The sequence below is a fragment of the Sporobolomyces salmoneus genome, assembly GCF_050403485.1.
Source record: "Sporobolomyces salmoneus JCM6883 DNA, S_salmoneus_JCM6883_v1_ctg59, whole genome shotgun sequence".
NCBI lineage: Eukaryota > Fungi > Basidiomycota > Microbotryomycetes > Sporidiobolales > Sporidiobolaceae > Sporobolomyces > Sporobolomyces salmoneus.
Genome location: NW_027481104.1, coordinates 1 through 25,275, shown reverse-complemented (window position 1 = coordinate 25,275; position 25,275 = coordinate 1). Strand labels below are relative to the sequence as shown.

General features: G+C 50.3%; 11 protein-coding genes across 11 annotated transcripts; 7 read left to right on the top strand and 4 right to left on the bottom strand.

Annotated features, from left to right (window-relative positions):
- Positions 1-972: 972 nt before the first annotated feature.
- On the top strand, positions 973-2,650 carry JCM6883_005319 (uncharacterized protein; the record flags this gene model as incomplete). The annotated part of the gene is made up of 10 exons (XM_076634396.1): positions 973-1,075; positions 1,175-1,204; positions 1,283-1,484; positions 1,557-1,611; positions 1,673-1,797; positions 1,885-1,945; positions 2,014-2,052; positions 2,126-2,330; positions 2,434-2,521; positions 2,593-2,650. 10 exons carry the CDS (start codon positions 973-975, stop codon positions 2,648-2,650), a joined length of 966 nt encoding a protein of 321 aa, XP_076485607.1.
- Positions 2,651-3,209: 559 nt separating this feature from the next.
- JCM6883_005318 (uncharacterized protein) lies at positions 3,210-6,754 on the top strand (the record flags this gene model as incomplete). The annotated part of the gene is made up of 10 exons (XM_076634395.1): positions 3,210-3,556; positions 3,640-3,663; positions 3,729-3,740; positions 3,805-4,556; positions 4,618-4,713; positions 4,776-5,270; positions 5,343-5,505; positions 5,578-5,720; positions 5,786-6,129; positions 6,200-6,754. 10 exons carry the CDS (start codon positions 3,210-3,212, stop codon positions 6,752-6,754), a joined length of 2,931 nt encoding a protein of 976 aa, XP_076485606.1.
- A 235-nt stretch (positions 6,755-6,989) lies between these two features.
- On the bottom strand, positions 6,990-9,263 carry JCM6883_005317 (uncharacterized protein; the record flags this gene model as incomplete). Its single annotated transcript, XM_076634394.1, has 11 exons — positions 6,990-7,111; positions 7,180-7,296; positions 7,371-7,777; positions 7,842-7,905; positions 7,977-8,056; positions 8,124-8,154; positions 8,232-8,349; positions 8,454-8,618; positions 8,684-8,939; positions 9,001-9,031; positions 9,095-9,263. 11 exons carry the CDS (start codon positions 9,261-9,263, stop codon positions 6,990-6,992), a joined length of 1,560 nt encoding a protein of 519 aa, XP_076485605.1.
- Positions 9,264-9,479: 216 nt separating this feature from the next.
- Positions 9,480-10,244, top strand: JCM6883_005316 (uncharacterized protein; the record flags this gene model as incomplete). Its single annotated transcript, XM_076634393.1, has 3 exons — positions 9,480-9,485; positions 9,544-9,685; positions 9,757-10,244. 3 exons carry the CDS (start codon positions 9,480-9,482, stop codon positions 10,242-10,244), a joined length of 636 nt encoding a protein of 211 aa, XP_076485604.1.
- Positions 10,245-10,954: 710 nt separating this feature from the next.
- Positions 10,955-12,121, top strand: JCM6883_005315 (uncharacterized protein; the record flags this gene model as incomplete). Its single annotated transcript, XM_076634392.1, has 1 exon — positions 10,955-12,121. The coding sequence occupies one exon, from the start codon at positions 10,955-10,957 to the stop codon at positions 12,119-12,121; it is 1,167 nt and encodes a 388-aa protein (XP_076485603.1).
- Positions 12,122-13,170: 1,049 nt separating this feature from the next.
- On the top strand, positions 13,171-14,352 carry JCM6883_005314 (uncharacterized protein; the record flags this gene model as incomplete). The annotated part of the gene is made up of 1 exon (XM_076634391.1): positions 13,171-14,352. One exon carries the CDS (start codon positions 13,171-13,173, stop codon positions 14,350-14,352), a length of 1,182 nt encoding a protein of 393 aa, XP_076485602.1.
- Positions 14,353-15,156: 804 nt separating this feature from the next.
- On the bottom strand, positions 15,157-16,973 carry ARG1 (argininosuccinate synthase; the record flags this gene model as incomplete). The annotated part of the gene is made up of 6 exons (XM_076634390.1): positions 15,157-15,268; positions 15,370-15,568; positions 15,654-16,115; positions 16,197-16,488; positions 16,552-16,617; positions 16,767-16,973. 6 exons carry the CDS (start codon positions 16,971-16,973, stop codon positions 15,157-15,159), a joined length of 1,338 nt encoding a protein of 445 aa, XP_076485601.1.
- Positions 16,974-17,228: 255 nt separating this feature from the next.
- Positions 17,229-19,222, top strand: COQ6 (putative N,N-dimethylaniline monooxygenase COQ6; the record flags this gene model as incomplete). The annotated part of the gene is made up of 5 exons (XM_076634389.1): positions 17,229-17,385; positions 17,458-17,604; positions 17,680-18,047; positions 18,126-18,305; positions 18,383-19,222. The coding sequence occupies 5 exons, from the start codon at positions 17,229-17,231 to the stop codon at positions 19,220-19,222; spliced, it is 1,692 nt and encodes a 563-aa protein (XP_076485600.1).
- Positions 19,223-19,726: 504 nt separating this feature from the next.
- On the bottom strand, positions 19,727-22,378 carry JCM6883_005311 (uncharacterized protein; the record flags this gene model as incomplete). Its single annotated transcript, XM_076634388.1, has 5 exons — positions 19,727-20,563; positions 20,655-20,689; positions 20,773-21,456; positions 21,539-22,202; positions 22,304-22,378. The coding sequence occupies 5 exons, from the start codon at positions 22,376-22,378 to the stop codon at positions 19,727-19,729; spliced, it is 2,295 nt and encodes a 764-aa protein (XP_076485599.1).
- A 743-nt stretch (positions 22,379-23,121) lies between these two features.
- On the top strand, positions 23,122-23,756 carry FYV4 (mitochondrial 37S ribosomal protein mS41 FYV4; the record flags this gene model as incomplete). Its single annotated transcript, XM_076634387.1, has 4 exons — positions 23,122-23,233; positions 23,300-23,480; positions 23,596-23,663; positions 23,725-23,756. The coding sequence occupies 4 exons, from the start codon at positions 23,122-23,124 to the stop codon at positions 23,754-23,756; spliced, it is 393 nt and encodes a 130-aa protein (XP_076485598.1).
- A 441-nt stretch (positions 23,757-24,197) lies between these two features.
- Positions 24,198-25,275, bottom strand: JCM6883_005309 (uncharacterized protein; the record flags this gene model as incomplete). The annotated part of the gene is made up of 3 exons (XM_076634386.1): positions 24,198-24,710; positions 24,792-25,066; positions 25,138-25,275. Coding segments are annotated over 3 exons (926 nt in total), but the record flags the coding sequence as incomplete, so codon positions are not given.

The following is a 25,275-nucleotide window of genomic DNA, read 5'->3' as shown; positions in this document are numbered from 1 at the left end:
TCCGAGCAGATCTCCGTCCCGTTCCCGCGTAAGCATCTCTCTTCTTCACGAGCATCACGGACTGCTTCAGCTCCGAAATCACGAGTTCAGAGCTGCCTTTGTAAGGAAACCTTGAACATCCATGTTAGTTTCTCTCAGAACACGATCCGCGTTGAACTTGTCCACGACTGAAGAGAACGGATGTGATCCCGACGATCGACGACGAGGAAAGCTTCACAGAGTTCCAGAACCTCGTAAGTCCGTTTTTACCGGAGCTCCTCCGTCGAACGTTTTCTCGACTCTCTCGACTTTAAACTCTCGGTAAAGTGAGCGCGTCTGAATGAGCTTGGACTCAGAAACGAGGAGCTCTCCTCGGGTTACTGTCCATTTCTCGCTCGCAGTGACTAACTTTCCGGCGTTCTTCAGCTGACCCTCTCGCAGATGTTGAAGAAAGACGCGACGGTACTCGTGCGATACGATCCGATAAGCCTCAGAAACGATCCGATAGCGCGAAATCGAATAGCTCAATTTCAACGCAATCTTCAGCATCGAATGTTTGCTTTCTCGACACAGATTGTTTGACTGTACAGTATGTAGCCCAATGGATCATCCACTTCTCGACGCCCAGTAATTTGGATTCGACGATGGACGAAACCGACTCGAACGGAAACCAAAGAGACACAAGATTGACAAGAGACTCAGTTCAGTTTGGGAAGGAAAGAGTTCTCGAAGTGATCGAGCTGGAATAAGCGCGTTCTGCTCGGAATGTGTTCCAATTAGAAACGAATTACGCGCACCGTACAAAACAAACAAACCCGCTCACGTTCTCTCTCTTCACTGACTCTACCAAATCTCGTTCGTCTTCTCTTCCCTCTTCTCTCTTCACCTCACCGCCTTCTCTCTCTTACTCTCTCACCCTCACCTTCAGGTCGATCTCTCTCTCCCTCTCTTTCGCTTATCCAACTTCAAGTCACTCTTTTTTATCAAAACAACATGGTTCGCTCAATCATCGCCGCCTCGGCTCTCCTCTCCCTCGCCAGCATCGTTGCTGCCCAATCCGCCACCCCTATGGGATACGGTCGATTCCCATGCACGAGTAAGTCTCGTCGATTCGGAGGAAACTTTGAATGTTTTTGTTTTTCAATATCGACGCGTTTCGACTGACCTCTCTTCTCTCTTTCTCTCTAACTTGTAGTCGTCAACGGTGACAACACCTTCTCTCCTGGTGAGTCTCACTATCTCGGGTTTTCACTCGCGTCGTTTCGCTCATCGCTGACTCACTTTCTTCTCGTACACCTCTCAGATCAATCTCAATGTGCTTCCGACCTCCTCGTCAACCCTGGAGCCGACGACAACAACACCGGTAACCAGGGCGACCGAACCAACCCCGTCAACCCTGAGTGCGTTCAAGAACTCGAGACTGGGGCCTACTTCTGCGGTATCGCAGGCGCTACCTGCACTTCCGACGCCAACTGCGACAACGGTGTCTGCACTGACGGAATCTGGTCAGTTTTTCCTTCTGCGATCTCATTTTCTTGACCATCACTTGCTGACTTTTCTTCGTTACTCGAACGTAGCCAAGGAGGTTTCACCCAAGAGTGTGGATCTACCGACTCGAACTGCTCCGGTTTCGTGAGTGTCTTTTCTCATACATCGTTCTTAAGCGATGCACTGACTGAAAAAAATTCCGTAGTTGTACTGTATCTCGAACGAGTTCGAAACGACTCCTACCGACACTTGCGGTGGTTTCAACTCCTATTGCCAAGACCCGACCCAGGGCAGTATCGACTTCACCAACGCTGAGAACTACGCCATCTTGTGAGTGACAACACGCATCTTGCCTGTTTTTTTTCTTTCTTTTTTCCGCCGAGCTTGTAGCTGACCGAGCTACCTCCCCAAATTTAGCAACCAGTTCTGTGAGTCTGGGTACTGCAACTTCGGATCGGCAGCTTGCGACGTCCACGGTGTAAATTTTCGCTCTTCGCTGGATTGCATGTTCTTTTACTGATTTTTTGCTCTCTCTTCGGTTTTCAGACGAACGTTGGCGACGATTGCTCTACCGACCCTGAATTCGTACGTCCTATCTTCTGCTCCCCCTTTTCGATTCTCCGTGTAACTGACTCGCCCTTCCTTTGTCGTCCTTTAGAAATGCACGGAAACCTCGCTCAATCAACGATTGACCTGTGATCAAACGACCTTCACGTGTCAACTCGCTATTGAACCTTCCGGTCGCGCTCGTGAGCGTCGTAACCTTGCTCGTCGTAACATCTGCCCCGCTTCGCACGAAGCTTGCCCCAGTGCCAACGGTGGAGTTGAATGCGTTGACGTTATGACCTCGCTTGAACAATGCGGTAAGTTCCCTCTTCGCTCTTTCGATAGATTCGAGTACTCTGATTCGAGTACTCTGATTCGGGTACTCTTTACTTACTTTTCGCTCCCTCTCGCGCTCTTCAGGTGGATGCGCCAACGCTGGAGGTGTCGACTGCTCTGCTCTCGAGGGTGTCTCGAGCTCTTCCTGCCAATTCGGTCGCTGCGAGATCTGGCAAGTCTTTTCTCGAACTTTTCCTTTCTCCTTCAGCATCCTCAGACTAACCTACTCTCCACTCGAAATAGGGCTTGCGCTGATGGTTACACCTGGAACTCGTCGACCGAGACCTGTGTCGCCAACTAAACTCTCTCCTCTCCCTCTCCTCATCTCCTCTCTTTCGCTCGTCACTTTCCACCCCTTTTTGACTTGTAGCGCCTTTCCTTCTGCTTCTGCCTTTTCTACCTTCTCTTGTCTTACGATTCTCATCTTTTTGTTACGAACCAACCACCCCTCCCCCCTTCTGGACTTGCTTTCTCAGCTGATTGGAATGGAACGGAAAGGAAAGAGCTCATGAGCTCTTTCTCTTTAGAACTCTTCAAGTTCATCGTGCGGACAACTACTTGCTCCTTTGCTCAGCTCGTTCGCGCTCTCTCTGCTTCTCGACGTTCCGCTCAAAGTACCATGGTGTTCGCCTTCGAAAGATCCAGCCTCGAGGAGAAGTTGCAGTTGTCGTTCTCGCGAAAGAGAAGCGACAAAGTCCTTCGCTGGTTCCTGCGCGGTCGCGACCCTTACGTTGAGACGAACACAGCTGGATAGACTAGACATCACTGCGGAACACGAAAGTCGACGACACGACCTTTGTGCGAGATTTCGACAAGTTCGCGCCTCTCTTCTCTCAACCTTTCTCCCCAACTCGAGGGTCATGTCTGAACCACTCCGGTCAAGACGGACACCTCTAACAGATCCAACCGTGTCGCCGCCAATCGGTTCCAACGCGAGCTCGCAGTACCCTCCCTCTTCATCATCTCATCATCATCATCAACCTCAAGAACCCTCTTCCTCCTTCTACTCGCTCGCCTCGAACGAGAAACCTTCGCTCACGAATCGTAAAGAAGGTAGAATACCCGAATCGAAACGGATACGATCGAAATGGGACCAACTTGGAGGAGGTTTGAACTTGCAACCGGGCGAAACGAGAGTCCTACTAGGGTTGACGATGTTGGGAGTAGTTGTTAGGTTCTGGAAGATCGGAAGGCCGTCCAGTGTCGTGTGAGTCGAGTCTGTCCTTTGAGAAAGAGGTCTTTCCTCTCCTCAACAGTTGACTGACTCTCTCGTTGACGCGGTTGATACAGATTCGATGAGGTGCATTTCGGAGGGTGAGCTCACATATCTGCGAGATGAAAGAGAAACGCGCTGATCTCGTTCTTGTCTCTTCTTACAGTTTCGCAAACAAGTAAACCTCCCCTCCTCCCGTCCCTTCCTTCCTGGCGCACCTACGCTAACGACCCTCGAAACAGATACATGCAATCTCGATTCTTCATGGACGTTCACCCTCCATTAGCGAAACTATTGATCACTCTCGTCGCGTGGATATCTGGATTCGAAGGAGGACAATTCGATTTCAAAGACATCGGAAGAGAATACGGTCCCGACCACGTCCCTTACATCGCGATGCGACTGTTACCCGCAACACTCGGACTCTTACTCGTCCCCCTCACCTACCTCACCCTTCGAGCTCTTCAACTTCGTCCCGCGACCGCTCTACTCGGTTCGACTTTCGTCCTGTTCGAAAACGGTCTCATCACACAATCCCGTTTCATCCTCCTCGATTCACCACTCATCTTCTTCACGGCTCTATCAGTATTCTTCTGGATCGGATTCTCAAACGAAAACGACTTGCAACGAGACAAGAAAGGGACCGTCGGACCCTTCAGTCGACGCTGGTGGATCTGGTTAACTCTCACCGGACTGGCACTAGGAGCCGTCGTCAGTTGTAAATGGGTCGGACTATTCACGATCGCGACGATTGGAGTTTTCACCATCGTACAACTTTGGCTCCTCCTCGGAGATCTTCGAGTCCCTATCCCTCTCCTCGTTCGACATTTCGTTGCGAGGGCGATCTGTCTCATCGCAATTCCGGCATTGTTCTATATGAGCATGTTTGCGATTCATTTCGCGGTTTTGAGTAATAGCGGAGAAGGAGATGGGTTCATGTCGAGTGAATTCCAACACACTCTGAGGGGACACGGAATGGAAGATACTTTCGCAGGTATGTTTCTCTTTCTCAGAGTCTTCGAGTTTGGGCTCACTCATGGCACTCGCTCGTTCAGACGTCATGGTTGGATCGAAAATCACGCTTCGACACTTGCACACCCAAGGAGGCTATCTCCATTCTCACGCCTCGGTTTATCCAGGTGGATCTAAACGTACGTCTTTCCGTCTCGAGCGCTCGAGGCACAGAGACTGACCTCTCCGAGTGTCAAAATAGAACAACAAATTACTTTGTACCCTCATCGAGATGACAACAACATCTGGCTCCTCCTCAACTCCACCTCGAACCCCGACGTTCCTGATCCGGAACACCATGCTCCTCCAACTCCCGTTCTCGACCGCGCCGTCATTGTTCTCGACCACGTTTCAACATCGAAAAAGCTCCACTCTCACGACATCCGAGCTCCCGTAACCGAAGTTGACTATCAAAACGAAGTCTCCGCGTACGGATTCGATGGGTTCGAAGGTGACGCGAACGATCACTTCCAAATCGAAATCGATCAAGTAGAATCTCACGGTTCGCTCGCGAAGAAACAACTTCAAACGCTTCGAACTCGATTCCGATTGCGACACGTCTTGACGGGGTGTTACTTGTTCAGTCATAAAGTGAAATTACCGGATTGGGGGTTCGAACAACAAGAGGTGACTTGCAACAAGAATCCGAGTAAGGAGAACGCAGTTTGGTACATCGAAACAAATACTCATCCAATGCGTCAGTCTTAGTCTCTCTCACCCTTCTCCGCGGTGATGTAGCGACTGACGCTGATCACTCGTATCGAGATAGTCGACGAGAAAGCGAAGAAAGTGAATTATCGAAGACCTGGGTTCTTTTCAAAATTCCTCGAGCTTCAAGCAGTCATGTGGCAAACGAATCAAGGATTGACGGATCGACACGCTTACGACTCTCGTCCTCATTCTCGGCCTCTTCTCCTACGAGGTATCAACTTGTGAGCCGAGCTTTTTTCTCCCTTTCCTCGTTTTCTTATATTTGCTGACTCTTTCGAATTGCGCTCGAACAGCTGGGTGAAGGATCACCGACAGATCTACTTGATCGGTAATCCATTCGTCTGGGCTTTGTCGACGCTTTCAATCGTAGCTTACGCGGGAGTTCGGGCTCTCCTCATTCTGCGAGCTCAACGAGGTTACAAAGATTTCGCACACTGTGAGCATCTCCCTCATTACTTGACGAACCTCGCTCAATTATTGCGGCTGTGTCATGTCTCACAGCTCAAGTCGTATTCTACGATCGACTCGCTACTTTCCTCTTCCTCGGATGGTTCCTCCACTACTTCCCCTTCTTCATCATGCAACGACAACTCTTCCTGCACCACTACTTCCCCGCCCTCTACTTCGCTCTTCTCCTGACGGCCGTCTCTTTCGACCTCGTCACTTCTTTCCTCCGACCTCGAATCCGCCTCCAATTCGCTGTCGTCTTAATCCTCGGTGCCGTCGGAGCATGGTACTATTTGAGTCCGTTGGTGTATGCTGGTGTATGGACGAGAAGTCAATGTGAGAGCGCGAAGAAATGGGGAAAGAATTGGGATTTCTCTTGCGCAGATTTCCATCTCAAGGTACGCTTCTCTTTCTCTCTCTCTCTCTCCTCTTCGTCGCTCGTACTGACTCCTAGTAAATCATCAACAGAGCTCGGATTATTACCCACATTCATTGGGAACGACCGTCCCAGCTCACGATTCGAACTCGGCAGCAGCATCGACTTCCCTCGCTGGCGCCGCTGTTCAACCAGGTCGACCCGCGTTCGAAGCTGAAGAGAAAGCTCCTGTCTCTTCCTCGATTCCCGAACCTCCTCGCGATAACGGAGACTTCGAGCAACTGATCGAAGACGAAGAAGAATTAATCGAACGAGAAGAAGAACGGGAGGAAATTGAACCGACTCGAATCGCACGAGAAGGGGAACAATTCGAGAAAGAACGAGACCAAACTCCTGGATTAGGGGTTGCAGTACCTGCTGCGGCGGAGGGTACTAGCGCTTTACCGGTACAGGCGATCGTTCAAGCTGAGGAAGCGGGAGGAGGGAAAATTCAACCGCCGGCGGAACAGGGTAAGGAGGAGAAGAAAGTAGTGAGGGAGGAAGTGAGTCATGAGCAGACGGAGGAAGGGGAGGAGGGAGAAGCGGAGATCGATTTGGGAGAGAGGATGGACGATTTCGAGACGGAGGAGGGAGAGGAGGGGATCTGAAGATCTGAAAAGGAGTATTTAGACTTTTTGCAATTGCTCGTTATTATCATTTCTACCTCTCGCACTCTCTTCCGTTCGTTCGCTGCATCCCGAGAGTGAGATGAACGAAGTCTGATATAACTAGTGTTACGAGCAAAAGCAAAAGGCAAATGTGAATGCGAGTTGTACAACAAAAGAACGAAACGAGATGAACGAGGAAGGAATGGTAAGTCGAACGAAAAGGAAGAAGCTACATCTAACCATCAATCGGTAACTCCATCGTCGGAGTATCCATCGCAGAATGAGGTTTCCCACCTAGTAAACCTAGAGTATGTAACGAATTGACTGAATCGTGTTCAGGTCGCGAGACGAGATGATCTGTTTTCGCTTGCTCTCTGTCAGTTTCCCTCAACTCGGGGAAGAGAGAGAGAGAGAAAGCGACTCACAGATATTCATGGTCAATGAAAGGAACATGACTCCGAATCCCCAAACGAGTAACATCCAAGCCAAAGCTCTGAGTTTCTGATCTTTCTTATCTGGACTATTCTTGAAAAGACTCAAAACTGTATTTCCCAGTCAAGGCACATCAGTCTGTCTTCGCAAAAGAACGGGGCGGATGAGTTCAGGAGGAACGTACAGAAGATTGAAGGAAGAATGAACGAAATCGTCGTTGAACCCGTCGCTCCAACAAACCCTAATACCGTCTCGAGACTACTCACGAACATCGCAATAACGAAAGTCGAGAACAGAATCACCGAAGATTCGATAATGAACCTCGTCAACGGAATTTCTTGTTCCGTTCCCGCTGTTGGTGGTTCCGCGAGAGTGGAGAACGAGTTTTCCTCCTCCTCTTCCTCATCGATATCGGATTGATCGGACTCGGACAGCGCAGGTTGAGGTGTAGGAGCAGGAGTGACGGGGGAGGGGAAAAGGAATTTATCGAGACTTGCTCGAGCGGGATGAAGTTGAAGTGGGTAGGAGAATAGGACGAGGATCACTATTCCGGATTGACAGATCGAGACGGCGGTCGAATGAGGGTACATCCTAAAATACGGCATCAAAGTCGATTTCAGTTTCGCGAAAAACGGAAATCGAGATGAAACCGTACTCAATAAGGTTTCCTCCTACTTTCGAACCGAATGCCAAGTAGCCGAGGATACCGAGGACTTCATCTAGATTTGTTCAAGAAGGAAGAGGTCAGGATCGCAAGATGAAAGGCAAATAAGGAGGGAGGAAGACGAACAGATTGCGGCGGCACTACCAATCGAAGTACCGATCACGATATCTAGATTCGCTTGACTATTGTCTTTCAACTCGTTGAACCTGTACGAGTTAGATTTGACCACTCAGGATCCGTCAAAATCGGGAGTACAAGAGTCGAAAATCGTACACGGAGAAGATGTTTTGAGCGCAAGTGAAAGCTGCGACGATCCTCACTTCCATCAGTGTTCTCCGAGAGAGAGGAGGCGAGAAAGGGATGGAGGAAAGGAGTTGTTACCGAAAATTTGAACTGGTAAAGATTGAATAAAACTCGAGCCGAATTTGACCAGTTCGACTTCTCCCGGCGGTGGTAACTCCGATGCATCGAGGAAGGTATAGAACAGGACGATGAAGACCTATCACGCAGAATCCAAGGCAAGTTTGTCAGGATCGGAGCGCGGGAATCAGGTTTCATCCTTTCGCCAGGACGACGGAAGAGTAAGGAAGTAGGTAGACGTACGAGGTATGCGATAGCGCATAGAGCGATATAACTCGTCACTTTCAACGAGTCGAGCCTCCTCAAGAACGCCAACGGACAAAGGAGCGTCATTGAAGCCAAGATCCACAATCTTCGATCCAACCAAATCGCGTCCATCTCCATCGTCGGATTGAAGCTTTTCACTACCTGTTCATCGAACCCAGGCCGTCAGCGCTGTCAACTGGCTCGGACAGACAACGAAGTCCACGAACCTTTGGCATCAATCCCCCAATCACGATCAAATAACTAATTGAGACTCCCCAACATTTCACCGCAACGGCGAAATCGAACAACCTCGCCAACCCGGGGAAGGTCAGTTTCGAGAGGGATGAGAAAGAGGCGGAACGGTGTTGAGGGACGAGACGAGCTGAACGAGTGAGGAAATAAAGTCCGAGGTAGGCGGTGAAGGCACAGAAGAGAACCATGAATGCCCCAGGGATCAATCCTTCTCCAGAGAATGCGTGGGCCCTACACGGAAGACTCTGGATCAGTACAGGAGAGAGGAGAAGGAGAAGGAAGGGGTACGGACATTGCGAGAGCTCCCGTTCCAATGATCGTATCTGTACGCGCTCACTCAGACCGTCAGTCTCATCATCTACGTGACGGACTCGAATGGGACCTACTAGCTAGGTTAGCGATACACGAGAACATTGTCGCTGAACCTTCCCTCAATTGAGGTTTCCCTCCATCTTCTGCCTCTCCTCCGACTGTCTCTGAAGACCCCAGTAGGGGCGTACGATCTTCTAAACGTGATCGATGAGAGGGAGCGGGGGTTGTAGAGGGTGAAGGCATCCTCGGCTTGATCAAAACGAGAGAAGGGAGGAGGCGCGAGAGTCGATCGGAGGTCGGGCGCGCGTGTCGATGCGGCTTTGATCGGTCGGTTGCGAAGACTGCTAGTAAGACTCGGTTCTAGGCGCGACGAGTGAGTGAGAGGAGAGAGATAGATGAAAGCCCTCGTGACTTTCTGCTGTTGATCAAACACCCCCCTCTTCCTCCTTCGAGCTCACAATGGCGGTGAGTACTCGCTCTGTATAGCACCTGAAGGTTCTAATCCGATGCGAGTTGATCACAGGATGATCGATTCTGTTTCATTCATCAACCCTACTCTCTCCACTCTCTCCTTTCCTCCTCCTCCAGCTCTCGAGGAACACCGCAAGAAGGAGTCGAACATGTCGAGGAAGATGATATGTTAGACTGGACTCTCCCCGATGACGGTTCGTTCTCCCTTCTCTTTCTCCTCTCCATCACTCAACTTCCCTCTAACTCTCCTCTTCCTACCTCACAGATATCTCTGTTCCATTACATCTCCTCCCACCGTATCAAGACGAGTCCGACGAGACGCTCCTCCCGTCCCAAACACATCCTTCCTACCCTTACGGAAACCCTTACCAATCCCTCTCTCTCCTCTCCTCTTCTACCTCCGTTACCGCCCCCTCCTCGCGTCCTCATCCTGTCGGCTCTACTCATTCCGCGCCTCTCTCGACCTCTCTCACTTCCCTCGAACTACCCTCCCTTTTCGCTCTCACCTCATTCGGTCAACCCTCGGAGAGAGTCTGGACGGAAAGTGCTCTAACAGGGCTGTTTGGACCAAGAACGAAGAGAGAGATTGAGGAGGATGAGGAAGAAATGGAGAGGAATGTGAATACTCATGGGGATGCGGGTCCACCGGCAGGGCAGAACGCGGCGGATGGAGCGGAGGACGAGACGAGCGATGAAGAGGAAGGGGAAGGGACGGATAGAGGGAGCGTAGAGGGGGATAGAACGGGAGCATGAGGTCAAGAACGCAACGAGACGCTGTTCGTAAGTATTCCGTGGTCCCCGGTAGTTTTCGCTTTGTCACCTTCGTTTGTTGTTGTCATCTATTGCCTCTATTTTTGACGTATCGGACCAAGGACTCTCTCTTTTGACCTCGACGTACGTCTGGCTCCTAGACTAGTACTGAGCTCGGGAGGGTAAGGATATCGAAACGCTAGCTCTTGACCGTAGTTTCCGGCTGATCTCCCGCTACGACAGTGTGCGGCTTTCAGAGCCGTGGCAACCGACGCAGCAGATACAGGAATACTTGCCGACCAGAAAATATGGTTCGAGGTGAATGAAATCCTGTCAAGCGAGAGCTCGAGGGAGCTCGAGATTTCAGATACTCGTCTTCGGCTTCAAACGACCCTGCTTGACCTCGCATATCTCGCAGTCCATTCTCAAGAACGACTGCAAGCCTCCCAGCGACGCCAACTACGCCCACGCCCTCGCCTCACCAACAAATCCGGCTTCATCAAATTCTGAGAGAATTGTACCGAGATCTCCTCAACGTAGAGTCGCGTTCGCTAGTGAAGCATAGAGTGAGTCAGGACACCGCTCAGGAGTGGTACGATCTAGCTGATACAGTCTCCTACTTCACAGAACACCAGCTCTTCCTTCTCCTCTATTCCTTCCCTTCATCCACTGCCTATCCCGTTCTATACTCACCCATTCCACACCTCTATATCATGCACAATTCCCTTGTCTCCCATCGACTCCCGGACGAACTCATTATCGCCATCTTCTCAGACTCGAGTCTCAACGAGTTGGATCTCTGTCAACTCTGCCTCGTTTCTCGCCGATTCCTCCCCACCGTACGACAAGAACTTTACGGCACTATCCGCATCGGCTGCAGATCAACGCCTGATCCCCGAAACTTCCAATTGATGGAATACGACGCCGAATCGTGGTCCCTCCTACGCACTCTCAAAGCGAACCCGAATCTCGCTCAAGAAGTTGGTACCATTTACTTCTTCGCAGACGACATCACACCCGTTCAGGAGTCATACACGGGATGGTGTCAGATCCCAGCTCGAGAAGTCGTCGCCAGAATTATCTCGCTTGCATCGAATGCCAAACACCTCCAATTCGCCGGGCCTTGGTTCAACAACGGAGGAGCTCTCATGGACACGATCAGCCATTTGAGAGACCTGGAAAATTTGGTTTGCGACGCCTTCCATCAAGAGGAACTTGCGAGGGTCGCGAAAAGTTTCCCTCGACTGAAGCATCTCGAATTAACCAAAGTTGTCGGCAATGCGATCCCTCTCCCGACTTTCCCCTCCCTCGAACTACTCGAGATCTACAACAGTCACTCTCAGTCTCAACAACTTTACCACCTTATCACGGCAACCTCCTCGACTCTTCGTTGCCTCGCTCTCAACCTCGATATCCTCCTCGATCTCGATTACTCTGAATTTCCCCGTCTACATACTCTCGTACTAGGACCTGTGGACCGCCCGAGGGATGACTCCCTCGATTCATACAGACGCCTCAAGGTCCGGTTCGACGCATTTTTCGTTTCACTCGCAAAGGCTCCGAAACTCGACACTCTCGTCTTTCAACCTGAACCCTTCTCGGAGGATTATGACGACCTATTCCTTCCGAGTCATCGTAGCTGTCGCGACGATCCGACCGCTGGAAGACCGTTACTTGAAGGACTCGAGACGATCAAATTCGAAACGGACGTGTCGCTCGATCGAGTCGTTCGAATCATTCAGGCTTCTTGGGCGAGGAACGTTAAAAAGATGGTCATGCCTTCGACCTTTGTGGAGGGAGATGGGGCAGATATCCAGGCTGACGCGATGAGAGGAATGTTGGGACCTCGAGATATCGAATTGATCCTTGAAGAGTTTTGATCTAATGTCGTAAGAAATGATCACGTTCTCCTCCTCTTCCTCGTTGCAGGCAATAGTGGTGCTGACTTTCGATTCGTCACAAAGTAGATACGATCTACAACGCCGTGTTGGCTGGCCTCCTCCCCATTATTCCGACTCTGTCCTACCTTCACCTTGTCTTCGGCCCTTCAGTCTGACCACTCTTGTCGACTTTCGTGATTCCACCTCGTCTCTCAACCTGCGAATCTATATCCTTGTTGCAGTGCATCATGCCCTTGATCCAGTGTCGAAAAGAAACCGTCAGTAGACGTATCTCTTCCGTCTGTCTTAATCATCTGCTGATCCCCCTTTCGCGTCGACGGTAGCACAGCTTCATAGCGCCTGGGTGTGTTCTCTGACCATATACTTCAGACATGCTGTAGTATCCTCAGCCTTGATTTTCCCAAGTTGGTCTTTGTTAGAAGCGCCTCCTTTTCTGCCAATATACCGCCATGGATCGACTCGCGGTAACTGTCTTCTCTGCTTGCAAATCACTGTGCGTTGCTGCGAGACAAGGTGACTGAGTGTCCAGGAGAATGAGAGAACCCTGCGTTTGAGCTTCGCACCAATCGCTCGTCCATCCGCGACCGAATCGGCTTCTACTCGCCTGTTACTTCTTCAGAGTGTGGCAGGATAGAGCCGGACGGAGAATAACCTTGCGAAGAGGCAAGCGAATGGAGAATCGCCGAAGATTTCAAGTTCGCTCCGTCTTCCCCCTCTACCTTCGCTCTCGACTTGACACATCGCTAAGCACGCGCCCAAAGAGTATACTCGACTATCACAGACGTTCGAAGCGCCAACACGCTGAATTCGTCGAGGAACCCCACTTCATCAAAGTGCGACATAAATCCTCTTCGTTCTCCTCAGCATCGAGACACGATTATCCGTTGACCGGCGTGTGAGTTAGCATACTGTATCGAGTGGATGTGCATGGGCTGAAGCTTCTCTATTGCGATAGAACACCGACTATTCCACTTTCTCCCCTCTCTTCCCTCCTTGTCCGAACCCATCCATTCCGAACCTCGACATCAATGCACGACTCCCCTGCCTCCCATCGACTCCCGGACGAACTCATCATCGCCATTTTCTCCTACACCGAGACTCTCGACGCGTCCGACCTCTATCAACTTTGCCTCGTTTCTCGTCGATTCCTTTCGACCGCGCAGCAATCCCTCTATCGAGACTTGGTATTCGACGTAACTTCGCTCGGTCGGGACCACCTACCTTTCTACGTCGAATATTGCGTCGAGGACTGGCAACTGGTGAGAACCTTAGAGAAAGAACCGAATCTTGGTCGACTAGTTCGTTCGGTCGTATTCAGCCAAGTAGAGCTGGAGGAGGTACAGGATGCAAACCGTCGAGAGGGATCTGGCGTCAAATGTCGCGATTTCGAACTTGTCCTCAAGGTTCTTGAAATCGCACCAGGAATCAAGGAGATCGAATTCAGCGGGACGTGGTACGGCTTGTTCGACAGTATCTCCGATATGCAAGACTTAGAAAAGTTGGATGTCGAAAACGCGAATCAACACGAACTCGTGAGGATGTCAGAAACGTTTCCTCGACTCAAACACTATAAATTCCACCACCTTAACAACAACAGACCTCGCCCACTCGCGACCTTCCCTTGCCTCGAAATCCTTGAAGTGAAGGATTCCTTCGTTCTCCCTGATGAAATCCGCCCCCTTCTCGTTGCGACTTCGACGACTCTCCGAACCCTGAGCCTCAGCCTCGAAATCCTCCTCGACCTCGACTTCTCCGAATTCCCCTTTCTACAAACCCTACACATAGGCCATTTCTATAGCGAACCACAAGGTCACAATCTCCCCGACCGATTTGATCGGTTTTTCGACTCAATCTCAAAAATTCCTCGACTCGACACGCTCTCGTTTGACCCAGAACCCTTCAGCTCCAGATATGAATCTCTCCTTTTCCCGAACAAACGTCACTGGAAGGATCCTTGGACGGCCCCGATCCCGAGTCGACCACTTCTTCGAGGCCTGAAGTTCCTTCGATTCGTCAACGATGTTTCGCTCACTCGAATCGTTCGAATTCTCAACGACTCGTGGTCCGCAAACGTCGAGAAGATCTTCGTGCTGCCCGACTTCGACGAGAGTGACGACGGGTACGACATGACGCTCGATGGACTGAGAGGGATTTTGAAACCTCGGAAAATCGAATTGGTCTTTGATGAATCGCTGATCTTCTGTATGTGACTTCATCTCTTTCGGCTAAGACTCCCTCGGCACGGCTTACTGACATCGTTCCAAATTCTGGTGGCTATACTCATAGAATCAATGCTCAATCTTCTCTTTTCGATTCATCGACTCGATGATCCAGGCTCGCTCTGTTCTCCATCCCGCGTGGCTCTCCGTATGTCTTTGTTGCTTCACACGCTTATTCAATCGGCGAGACTCGAATGAGCTGACAACCGCCAGTGACTCAATTATCGCAGACTAGGGGTTCATTCTCAAACGCTTCGTTTTCTCGCCATTCGCCTTGAGAGCCCTCCATCGACCTCGCCTACGCTCCCCCTCGCTTACTATCCCCTCTTCATATCACCGTCAGCCTCTAGTTGTTATGTGCAGTTTCTGCTGCCCTCCGTCTCAACTTCAACTCGTCAATTCAACGAACAGTCTTCCACGTTTCTTCTCTCGCTCCCTCAAGCTCAACCTCGAATCTGTCGAGCATGCAAGTCTGATTTCGCTCGAGTTTACCTCATAGGTTGTCCGCAGGGCAAAGAGAAATCAATGTTCTGGCAGATCGCACTCTGCGTTGTCTCTCGAATAGCTCGACGTCGGACGAGCTCAAGGTCCGTATCACACTCTAGGAGATGTTTCTTTTCCAATGCAGAGAGAGAACTTGTATTGTATCGTTTGTTTTTTCGCGAGGCACTCTAAATCCCAAGAAGTGAAAGGTGTAAAAAAAAGTAGAATGAGCACAGATGGAGAGATCACGAAGGAGAGCCGAGTTAAAGGAGAGAGGATGAGCGGGAGAGGAAGGAGAGGTAGTTGGGTGCCTTAGAGTTGGGGAAGAGGAGCGTAAACCGATTCAGGTTTAACCGTTTCACCTTTTTTCAATCGAGCTTCTCCCCATTTCCTCAATCGAATACTTTCAATCGCGATGAATCCACTATATCATCAATCACGCCACGATCCACTTATTAGCTTCCATCCTTTTTCTCCTCGACAAACTTCTCGCTGGGAGAGAAAGAGAGAGGGGAGAAAACGTACGTGGTAGCAGAGGGATCGAAATTCGTAACGGAATCCATTGAAACTTGTTCCGCATCGTACAAAGCTTCGGTATCCGATTTACGTCCTTCAACGATCACGTTACCCATGACGAGGGCCAAACGGACTCGACCATTGACGGTTTCTTGAGATTTGAGGAGACAGGATTGAACGAATTCACGTTCGGGAGAGAACCAGTAACCTACACCACACTGGTAATCAGTACCGAGGACGAAGGGGGAAGGGAGGCAAGGGGGGAGAGAAGGGAGAAGGGAGATGAGACGAACCGTTGTAAAGGATTTTCGATAATTCAGTCGTAACGAACGAATCCCTCAAAGCTCGAACATTCTTGTCCATGACCAAACCTTCCAAATCCATATGAGCTTTCCTCAAAATCGTCGCACCAGGAGATTCGTAACAACCTCGAGATTTAACTCCAATGAATCGGTTCTCGACGATATCGATTCGTCCAATTCCGTGTTTCCTCGCCAAAGCGTTCAAGGTGAGGAAAATTTCGACTGGGTCGGTTACTTCTCGTCCGGAAGCGGTCGCGGAGGAAGCGGAGGTAGTGCCTTCGGGGTGGATGAGGAGCGAAGTAGGGATTCCTTTCGTGAAAGTGATCGAGATTCGTTCGGGAGTAGAAGGGCATTCAGAAAGTCCTTTAATGAGTTTCCACATGTCGTCGGGAGGACACGTGTCGGGATCTTCGAGAATACCGGCTTCGTAAGAAATGTGGAACAAGTTCTCGTCTGAGCCAATTCGCCAGATTCATCAGTCAGAGTCTTTCTTCGACGCAGAGGCAGATGAGAAACCATAAAGTGACTGCTCACCAGTCGACCAAGGTTTCGCCGCCGTTTGGAACACAGGGATTCCTTTCTCCGCCGCGAAATCCAAAAGTGCTTGTCGTCCAGCGAACCTCTCGTAGAAAACGGAATCCCTCCAAGGAGCGATGACCTTTACGTCGGGTTGAAGGGCGTAGAAAGCGAGTTCGAATCGAACTTGATCGTTACCCTTTCCGGTACAACCGTGAGAGACGAATTGACAGTTTTCGGAAACGACGACGTCCATCATCGCACGGGCGATGACGGGTCGAGCGAGGGAAGTTCCGAGGAGATAGACACCCTGTGCGATTGAACGTAAGAGTGAGCAAGAGGAGAGGGAAAGAGAGTTTGAGAGAGAACTGACTTCGTAGATACAGTTGGCTTGAACGGCGGGGTAGATCAAGTGTTCAACGAATTCCTTTCGAAGATCCTACGTACACACACACCCATCGCCCGTTCACCAATCTTATTAGCTCGTACTCATTTCTCTCTCGAATTACCCGCGGGATAACCATTCCCTCCATCCCATCTCTCTCCCCTCCTGCCCCCCTCGCATCCACTGAGTGAAGTTCTACTTACGACACAGAAGAATTTCTTAGCTCCAATCTTCAACGCCTTCTCCCTCGCCGCATCAAAATCTTCTTCCTGTCCAACGTCGGCCATGAACGCAATCACTTCGTACCCTTCTTCGATCAACCACGCGAGGATGCACGAAGTGTCGAGTCCTCCGGAATAGGCGAGGAGTACTCGTCCGGCCGATCCGGGAGCTTTGGCAGTAGTAGACATTGAGTCTGGAGATGTGAGTCAATTTCGGATGGAGGGAGGGAGGAGTGAAAGGGGGAATGGGGAGTAGGAGACGAGGGATCAGCGATAGAGCGGAAGTAGAGTATGGGCGAGGGACAGAACGAACAGATGAAGGTGAGATGGGGAGGATGATAAGGGAAAGAGGAGGAAGCGTTTGACTTGTTGAGATTCTTTCCTTTCTCCTCTCCTCTCTCTTTCCGCGCTCAAGTTTCCGCATACATTCAACCAACCTCTTCGATGTCTCTCGTCTCGATACGATCTCAAACAACCAAGCGATTTTGTACAAAGTGTAACAGTCGACTCATCTCATCGACAAGCGCGACTCGTCCCGAATCTCACGATCTAGTAGTCGTGGGAGGTGGACCCGCTGGATTAGCTCTCACTGCTGCATTAGGTGAGTCGAACCTCTTTCAACATCTCCTGCTTGAAGCTGGAGCTGATACGGGGGGTGGACGTTTGTTCACAGCTTCCTCCGAATCAATCACGGCGAACCATCGAATCACTCTACTAGAGGGAAACTCACTCTCTAGTATTCGGGATTGGAGTCCGAAGAAAGGGGAGTTGAGTAACAGAGTTTCATCGATTACGGCTGAGAATCGGAATTGGTTGAATCGTACGCAACTCTCCTTTGCTACCTCTCTCTTTTCCTCGCGAGAGACTGATGTAGATCCGGAGATCTTGTGTACAGGGATTGGAGTGTGGCAGCATGTAGAACAAGAACGAACCAGAGATATTCGAGAAATGCAAGTTTGGGATGGAATTTCCGATGCTCGAATCCAGTTTCATTCTCCCACCTCCTCAGCAGCCTCAACATCCTCCTTCTCCTCTCCGTCGACGCTAGTACGACAGATTCCAGCGATGGCGACCTTGACGGAGAACCTGAACCTTCAAAGAGCCGCGTTGAGACGGATTGAAGAATCGGGAAAAGTCGAATTAATCGATGGGTTTAGAGTAGAGGAGATCGTCAAGAGTGGGAAAGAGGAAGGAGGATGGCCTGTCGTGAGATTGAGTAATAAAGAGGGAACGAAAAAGCGGGAGGTTAGGGCGAGATTACTCGTCAGTTTCTAACTTTTCACGTTCTCATTCTGCGCAAGAGAAACGGGATGCTGATGAGACGAGTTGGGAGTGAGATAGATCGGAGCCGATGGAGCGAATTCACCCGTGAAAACTTATTCGGATATCGAAACGTTTGGATGGAAGTACGATCGACAAGGAGTCGTTGCGAGTTTGAACCTCGATTTGAGTGAAGGGGCAAGAGGGACAAATACCGCTTGGCAGAGGTTCTTACCGGAAGGTCCGATCGCTTTCTTGCCTGTGCGTCATGCCTCTACTCTCTCGAAACTGCCTCCGTAACTAACGAGAAACTCGAAAATCGAAAAACTCGACTTTAGTTATCGGATTCTACCGCCTCTCTCGTTTGGTCGACTACTTCAACCTACGCATCACTATTCAAATCCCTCCCTCCCTCAGCATTCGCACACCTAATCAATCTCGCCTTCTGTCTCCCCTACGCTCAACTAAAATCCCTTCTCTCTCATCTTTCGACCCTTTCCTCCACTTCCTCTCTCCCTTCCTCCGAAGAACTCGTCATCTCCTTCCGAGACATCCATCAATCCCACCTCCAAACTACCTACGATCCTTCCTCCGCCTCTGATCCACTGCCACCTCTCGTCTCCTCTCTCCAACCCTCCTCCGTCGCCTCCTTCCCGCTCCGACTATCCCACACCTCTTCCTACCTCGGTCTCCCCACTTCCTCTCTCGATCTCCGCACCTGTCTCGTCGGAGACGCAGCCCATACGATTCACCCCCTAGCCGGCCAAGGCCTCAACATGGGACTCTCCGACTCTTCCTCCCTCGTCTCCGTCCTCTCTCGTCTCAGCGAAGAAGGTGCCGATCTCGGAGCGTACGTTGGATTGAGAGACTACCCGAGAAGGAGGTATACGAGGAATCATGCGTTGTTGTCGGCGTGCGATCATTTGAATAGTTTGTATGGAAGTGAAAATCGATTGGTGGTAGGGATGAGGAGTAATGGATTGGAAGTTGTGAATGAGTTACCGTACGTTAAGGAATTACTTATGGGGAGCGCGGGAGCGGAAACTGAGGGAGGAAGACCTGGAGGAGGGGGATGGGAAACTGTAGCGAATGTGATGGATGGAGTTGGGAAAGTCAGGGACATGGTTGGGATGGTTGGAGGACTCGTTGGAGGAATGGTCAAGAGGAGAGCGACATAGTTTGTCGTCAAGGGAAGATAAAGAACGAGAAGTGAATGAAAACCTCAGTGCTCAACTTTCTTTTCTCAGATCCCCCCAGAAACACCTTTCTTGACCTTCTACGATTCATCGAGGCTGGTCCACAGACTTTGCGGGTTGTTAGGCGAGAGAAAGATGCGAGAGCAGTTGCTTTGCCCAATAGGAAGGAACGGTGAATTGAGCTTGGAATGTTCGCAACGGGGCTATTGCGCCCTCACATTCGTTACTCTCCCTCTGTCGGTGGGAGCAGTTTTCCTTCTCTCTTTAAGGTCTTCGAAGCGCAGGAGAGCCGTAATGCCCAGGAGAGCCGTGGACAGACGGCCGAGAAGCACAAAACAGGAATAGGATAACGAGCAACGGAGGTAATAGGTCTCTACAACACGACATACCAAGAACCGCGAATACGTCGAACAACATGACACAAAGAGCAAGAGGAAAGGAGACAAGCAGAAGAACGAAAGGAAAGCGAAAGAGATATATTTACGTTCAAGCGAAAAGCAGAGGTTTCCCTTGACTTGCCTGTCTCGCCATCGGTTCCGCTTCTCTGCCCTGCCCTCCGCCTCTCGTTCCAGCTCCATTCAGTCCACCACCCCTCGTCGTCCCCATCGACGGGACATTCATACTCATCAAACTTTTCAAAGCTCTCACCTGTAACGCCGTACACCCCGCCAACGTAGCCGCCTCATAAACCCCAGGAGCCGTCCCCTGATCCTTTTCCAACTGTTCATGTAAAGCATGCACCACGAGTCCTTTCAAATGATCTTCTCGATAATTCTTCGCGAGCAGGAGAAGCGACGACAGGATCGGGAGTTGTAATTGTAGGGGAGTACAGAGGGATAGAGTGTAGAGGTATTGTAAGAACGCGAGAACGACAGGGGAAGGTTCTGGGAAATTGAGGGTTCGAGGAGTGAGTCGAGTTTCACGGGAATCGATAGAGTGAGTAGTAGTCGAAAGGGCAATTTCTTTCTCCGATCCAGTGGTGGTGATATCGAGAGTTGGAGAAGTCAAACTTTTGAACGAACCCGCCTCGGAATTTTCGACGGAAGCGTCTTGAGCTCGTTTAGTTTGAGCCGCGACTACTCCAGAAGCTCTACCTCTAAATTCTAGTACCTTCGAATTGAACCAACTCCAACGATCCTCCAACACTTTTCTAGAGCAGGCGAGTCGTTTCCCGTCGGAACAGACGATCTCGAAATCGGAGAGGAAAGGTTGAGAGAGGTTCGAGAGTCCGAAAGATTGCGCGATGGGAGGGAGAGATCGAAGGGGTGGTTGGTAGATCCCGTGAGCTTCGAGATCGATGAAGGCTACATGGGTGAAATTCGTCTAAGCGCGCGCGAAAGAAGAGGAGAGAGGAGTTAGATTGAGAGAAAGAAAGTGAAGAAGAAAAAAGGAGGAAAAGACAACAATAACGTACTTGTCGATGATCGTAATCCGCTGCGATATCTCGTTCTATCGATTCGTCCAAAGTGAAGTCAGTACAGACTCCTCATCCTTCCGCCCTGAAGGAAGAAAGAGAGTCGTCGAAAACAAACCTCGATCTCCTAAAACGACTACATTATTCCCCCACCCAACCGCTCTATTCCAACTCCCCCTCTGCAACACATTCCCCGGATCCACTTTCATCCACTCGAACCCCCTTCCCTCTTTCACTTGTTCTCCAACTCCAACCGCACCTCGTTTCCCGAGGTCGAGAGACCAAATCGCGAAATTGTTGACGTGTTGGGATAAGAACGTTCCAAAGATGATTAGGTGATGACCTAGTTGGAAACCGGAGGGAAAACGCAAGCCGGGAGGAAGGGAATGACCTGTCATGGAGTTTGAGAGGGAGAGAGGGGAGAGTCGGGAGGAGGGATTCGAAGAGAGAGGGGATTGGAGGAGATCGAGGTCGCGACGAACTCTGGGAACGACGATTCTATCATCAGTCAAACGCACAGAACTGAGAAGAGAGAAAAGAGAGTCGTACTGAGTGAAGTTAAAATTCGAAAATAATAAAATCGGTTCCGGATCTTTTAATCGATTCTTTTCCGTCCAACTCAAACTCACTAACTCCTCTTCTCCTCCTCCAAGGGTTTCTGATTTCGATACGGGACCTCCAGGTTTGACGGTTGAGAGAGAAGTAGTAGCGATCGCACGATAAGTTCCGATATGTCGATCCCATTTACCCGTTTGAATCCAAGTCATCGAATCTAAATCTAGGATATCCGTAGAATGTAAATCTATCCTCATCATTATACTCTCTATCAGCTCAAGCCTTCCTTGCGTTCGCATCGTTTAGAGAAAGAAGAAGAGGAACCTTACAGGTATTTTTAATGTCCTGCCCACCCATAATCATCAACCTACTTCTCCCCTCCTTTCCCTTCTTTCCCCCACCCTCCTCGTTCTCTCCGTCCTCGTCGTCCTCGTCATCCCAAGCAGTACAAACTACTCCTAAATGCGCATATCTCGGTCTAGGCCTCTCGACCACTCCATCCCCTAATCGAATCTCTCCAACTTGTTCCCATTCCTTCGTATCCGTATTGAAAATATGTAAATCATCGAGAGTTTGAAGCGCTGGTGCTGGGGGTGTCGAGGTCCCTTCCGAGGTTTCTCCTCCTCCTCCTCCTTCGAGAACGCTCTCAGTCGACGTCGATGAGGTTTCTTCTGGCTCGTTATAACCCTCTCCTCCAAAGATAACTAATCGATTCGTGCCCCAAGCACAACACGAATGAAAATACCTCGCCTTCGGTGGTTCCCTCCCCTTCTTCTGTTCCCCTTCCTCTTCCCTCCCTTCTCCATCTTCTTCTCCTTCACCCGTTCCCTCAGTCGTCGTCGGAGAAGAAGAAGCAGGAGGAGGGGAGAGTAACGACCACTCGAGTGTTCGTAAATCGAGGCGGTATAGAGTTTGTACCATAGTTCTCGTAGGAACCAATCGACCACCGAAAACGTAGAGAGAGTCTCCTAGGGCCGTTACGGAACATCCTACCTACTCACGCATTTCACTCTCTCTCACAATCAGCAAGGTTCTCCCGAGAGGTATTCTGACAGGAGGGAAGCGGAGGGAGAGAGAGAGGAAGGGGAACGCACGAGAGGAGGAGGACGAGTACCGGTCGTGCGACGGAGGGAGGCGGTTAGGTCCGCGGCACTCGATACTTGACTCATGGTTTCTAACGTTTCGCGCTGATCTTGGAGTGAAGTTTGAGGGGCTAGAGGGTATTGCTGCAATGTAGGAGAGAGAGCAAAGGGGAAGAGGAAGAATTGTCAGCGATAAATTTCTGGCCCAAGAGAAAAGAAAGGGGTTGTTTGTTCGTAATGATGAAGGGTGGGCCTCCTCGAGTACGTTCCACCAGTGTGCGGAAAAGATTCGAGCTGGACGAGGAAGAGTCGGAAGGGAGTCGAGAGAGAAAGTGAGAGGTCCGCGAGAGCTCTTTCGAGATGAGCTCAATCTTTCCCCTCAGCTCTCCAGTTCGTGACCAAACCAGATTCTAACTTCCACTTTCCTAGGCAGCTCTCTATGTTTCCTCTAGCTCGAACGAAAGAGCTCCCTCTTCCCCCACTAGCGACCTCGACTCCTTGCTCCGTTAAAGCGGGAAAGAAAGACTGGAGAGCTCACCTGAGATTACTAGAACGATGACAATCCGACTGGCTATCCTTCTCTACTGTCCCGCGACCTGTCGTCGTCGAGAAGCCTTAAGCTTGACGCGAACCGTTCTCTGAGAGTTATCGAACAGGTCTCCTTGAAGCTTTCCTTATTCCTCTACGCGCTGTTGTTGCCGAGTCGATTAGCCGTCCCTATCTGTATGTCGATCGAGCTTTCTCCGTCGAGGTGTCGATTGCGTTGTAGATGAAAGAGATGAAACTACCTCCTTTCCATCTCTCTTTCTCCCCCATCACCAGCGTCCACAATGTTCGCCTTCCGACCGTGTACCTGTACCCCCCTACGCCCTCTATTGAGCCGGTCAATTCACGCTCCAGCTTCCCTCCCCTCCTCAGGGTCTAGGGTTCCAAAACCTCGAGGTTAGTCTCTCTCCTTGCCTCTCTCCCTCCCATCCTTACTGACCCATTCCCCTGCGAGTGGATTAGCACCCTTCGATACCCCCGCCTCGATCCTCTCCGCCTCGAAAAGAGGATTGGAACAATACTCCGATAAATTCGAAGGATCCTTCTCCTCCCTGTTCTCTAAAACCTCTCATGAATTACGAGACACAGTTGGTATGAATATCAAAGAATCAAAGTATTTGTTACGGATTCTCGAGAAGTATCGGTAAGTCCCCCCCCAGGGCCTTCTCTCGGGAGCTTGTTTCTCTCTCTCTCTCTTTTCGTTCGGGGATCTTTTGAACTGACTGAGAGGCAAGGAATCGGGGGGGATGATGAGATAGACAAGGATTTAATCCGGATGTGGTAGCGGTGAAGGAGAAACCGAAGAAAACGATTAGGGGTTGGGGCCGTGAGTGTCTTTTCTCATACATCGTTCTTAAGCGATGCACTGACTGAAAGAACTCCTGTAGCGAGGGTACAGAATGGGAAGAGGATTCGATAGGGAAACTAACTGTCTCTTGTCAATTCTTTACTCTTTCTACCGTTACTTCGGACCTTGACTCGAGCAACATGAAGAGCGACGCTGAAGGAGCGGTCCAAGAGCTAGCGTGAGAAACTCCCGAAAGGAAACAATGAGGAAACGTGAGAAATTGAGAAACTACTGATTTTTTTCATTTCGCACTTTGGACGCGTGTGTTTGAAAGAATGATTTGTACAAGGGGTTTGAAAGGAGCAGACTATTCAGAGAGTATTTGGGGGGAGGGGAACTAAAGAGGAAGCGAAGCGAGAGACCGAGACAACTAAGAGTATTTAAACTGAAAAACTAAAACTGAACCTAGAGAACAGAGAGAGAGAGAAGAAGACAACGTATGTGAGTGGTGAGGTGTGAGAGTGGTGTGAAGCGTATCGATCTGAAAGCTCAAGCTATACAGAGTGAGTTGATTTAGAGATCGAAAAGTTCCGATTTCCATCCTTGCCTCCTCTCCTCTTCCTTCTTCGCGTGTTGTGCCGCTCTCCTCGCCTTCTTCCTCTCCTCCCTAACCGCATCATTCACACCATCCCTAATCTCCTCGGCACCTTCTTGCAAATCCTCTGCATCCTCGGCTCCAAGTGCCTCGAGGACTTCAGCTTGTCCCTCTTCCATCAAACTCTCAACTTGTCGCTTCCTTCCTACTACGTCCCTACCTTGTCGTCCGAGACCGGTTAGACGTCCAGGAAGAAGTTCGTCTTCAACTCCGATCGCGAGGATCCATTGTCCTTTAGGATCGACTTTAGTGATTCCAGTTGAAGTGACTTCGGTCAAAAGGGAAGGAGAAGTCGAGGGAACTGGAGTAAGGATCGCTCGAATGAAGGACAAGGGGTCGGAAGCGGCGTAGGCGGCACCGGAAGACTTCAACTTGAGGTCGTAGAGAGTTTTGTCGAGTTGAGCGAATCCATGAGCGATTTGTTCTTCCAACTGAAAAAAAAAACATCACCCTCTTTCGTTAGTTCCGGTTCACACACACACAGAGACAGGAGAAGAGAGGAGGAGACTAACGACTTCTTTAATCTTGATTTCCATGAACGATCTAACCGCACCTCTCGCCAACCAATTCCTAATCGGATGTTGAGATTGACGAATTCCAATCTCGAACCCATGAATCTCGACGTCTACTTTCTTCAACTTGAAGAAAGATTCACGATCTTGTTCTTCAGCGTTCTCGAGGACCAAGGTAACGTCTAATCCGTCGTCTGCGTCGGGGTTTTCCGAACCGAGGTAAATGTCGAGGAGACCAGAATCTTCGAGTCCGACCCATCCGGATTTCTTGTTGACTACACGCACACAAGGGAGTGCGTTAGCGAGGGAAGGAGAGAGAGAGGGGGGAGGAGAGAGAGAGACGTACTGTAGTAAGAGATCGATTTCGCGGCCATTCGAAGTCCAGCGAACGAGAGAGTGGTCGAAACGGTTCCTTCCGAAGCGTAAGCGGCGTATCCTTTTTGAGTAGTGTAATCGAGTACCGAACGGAAGTGAGCTCCATCGG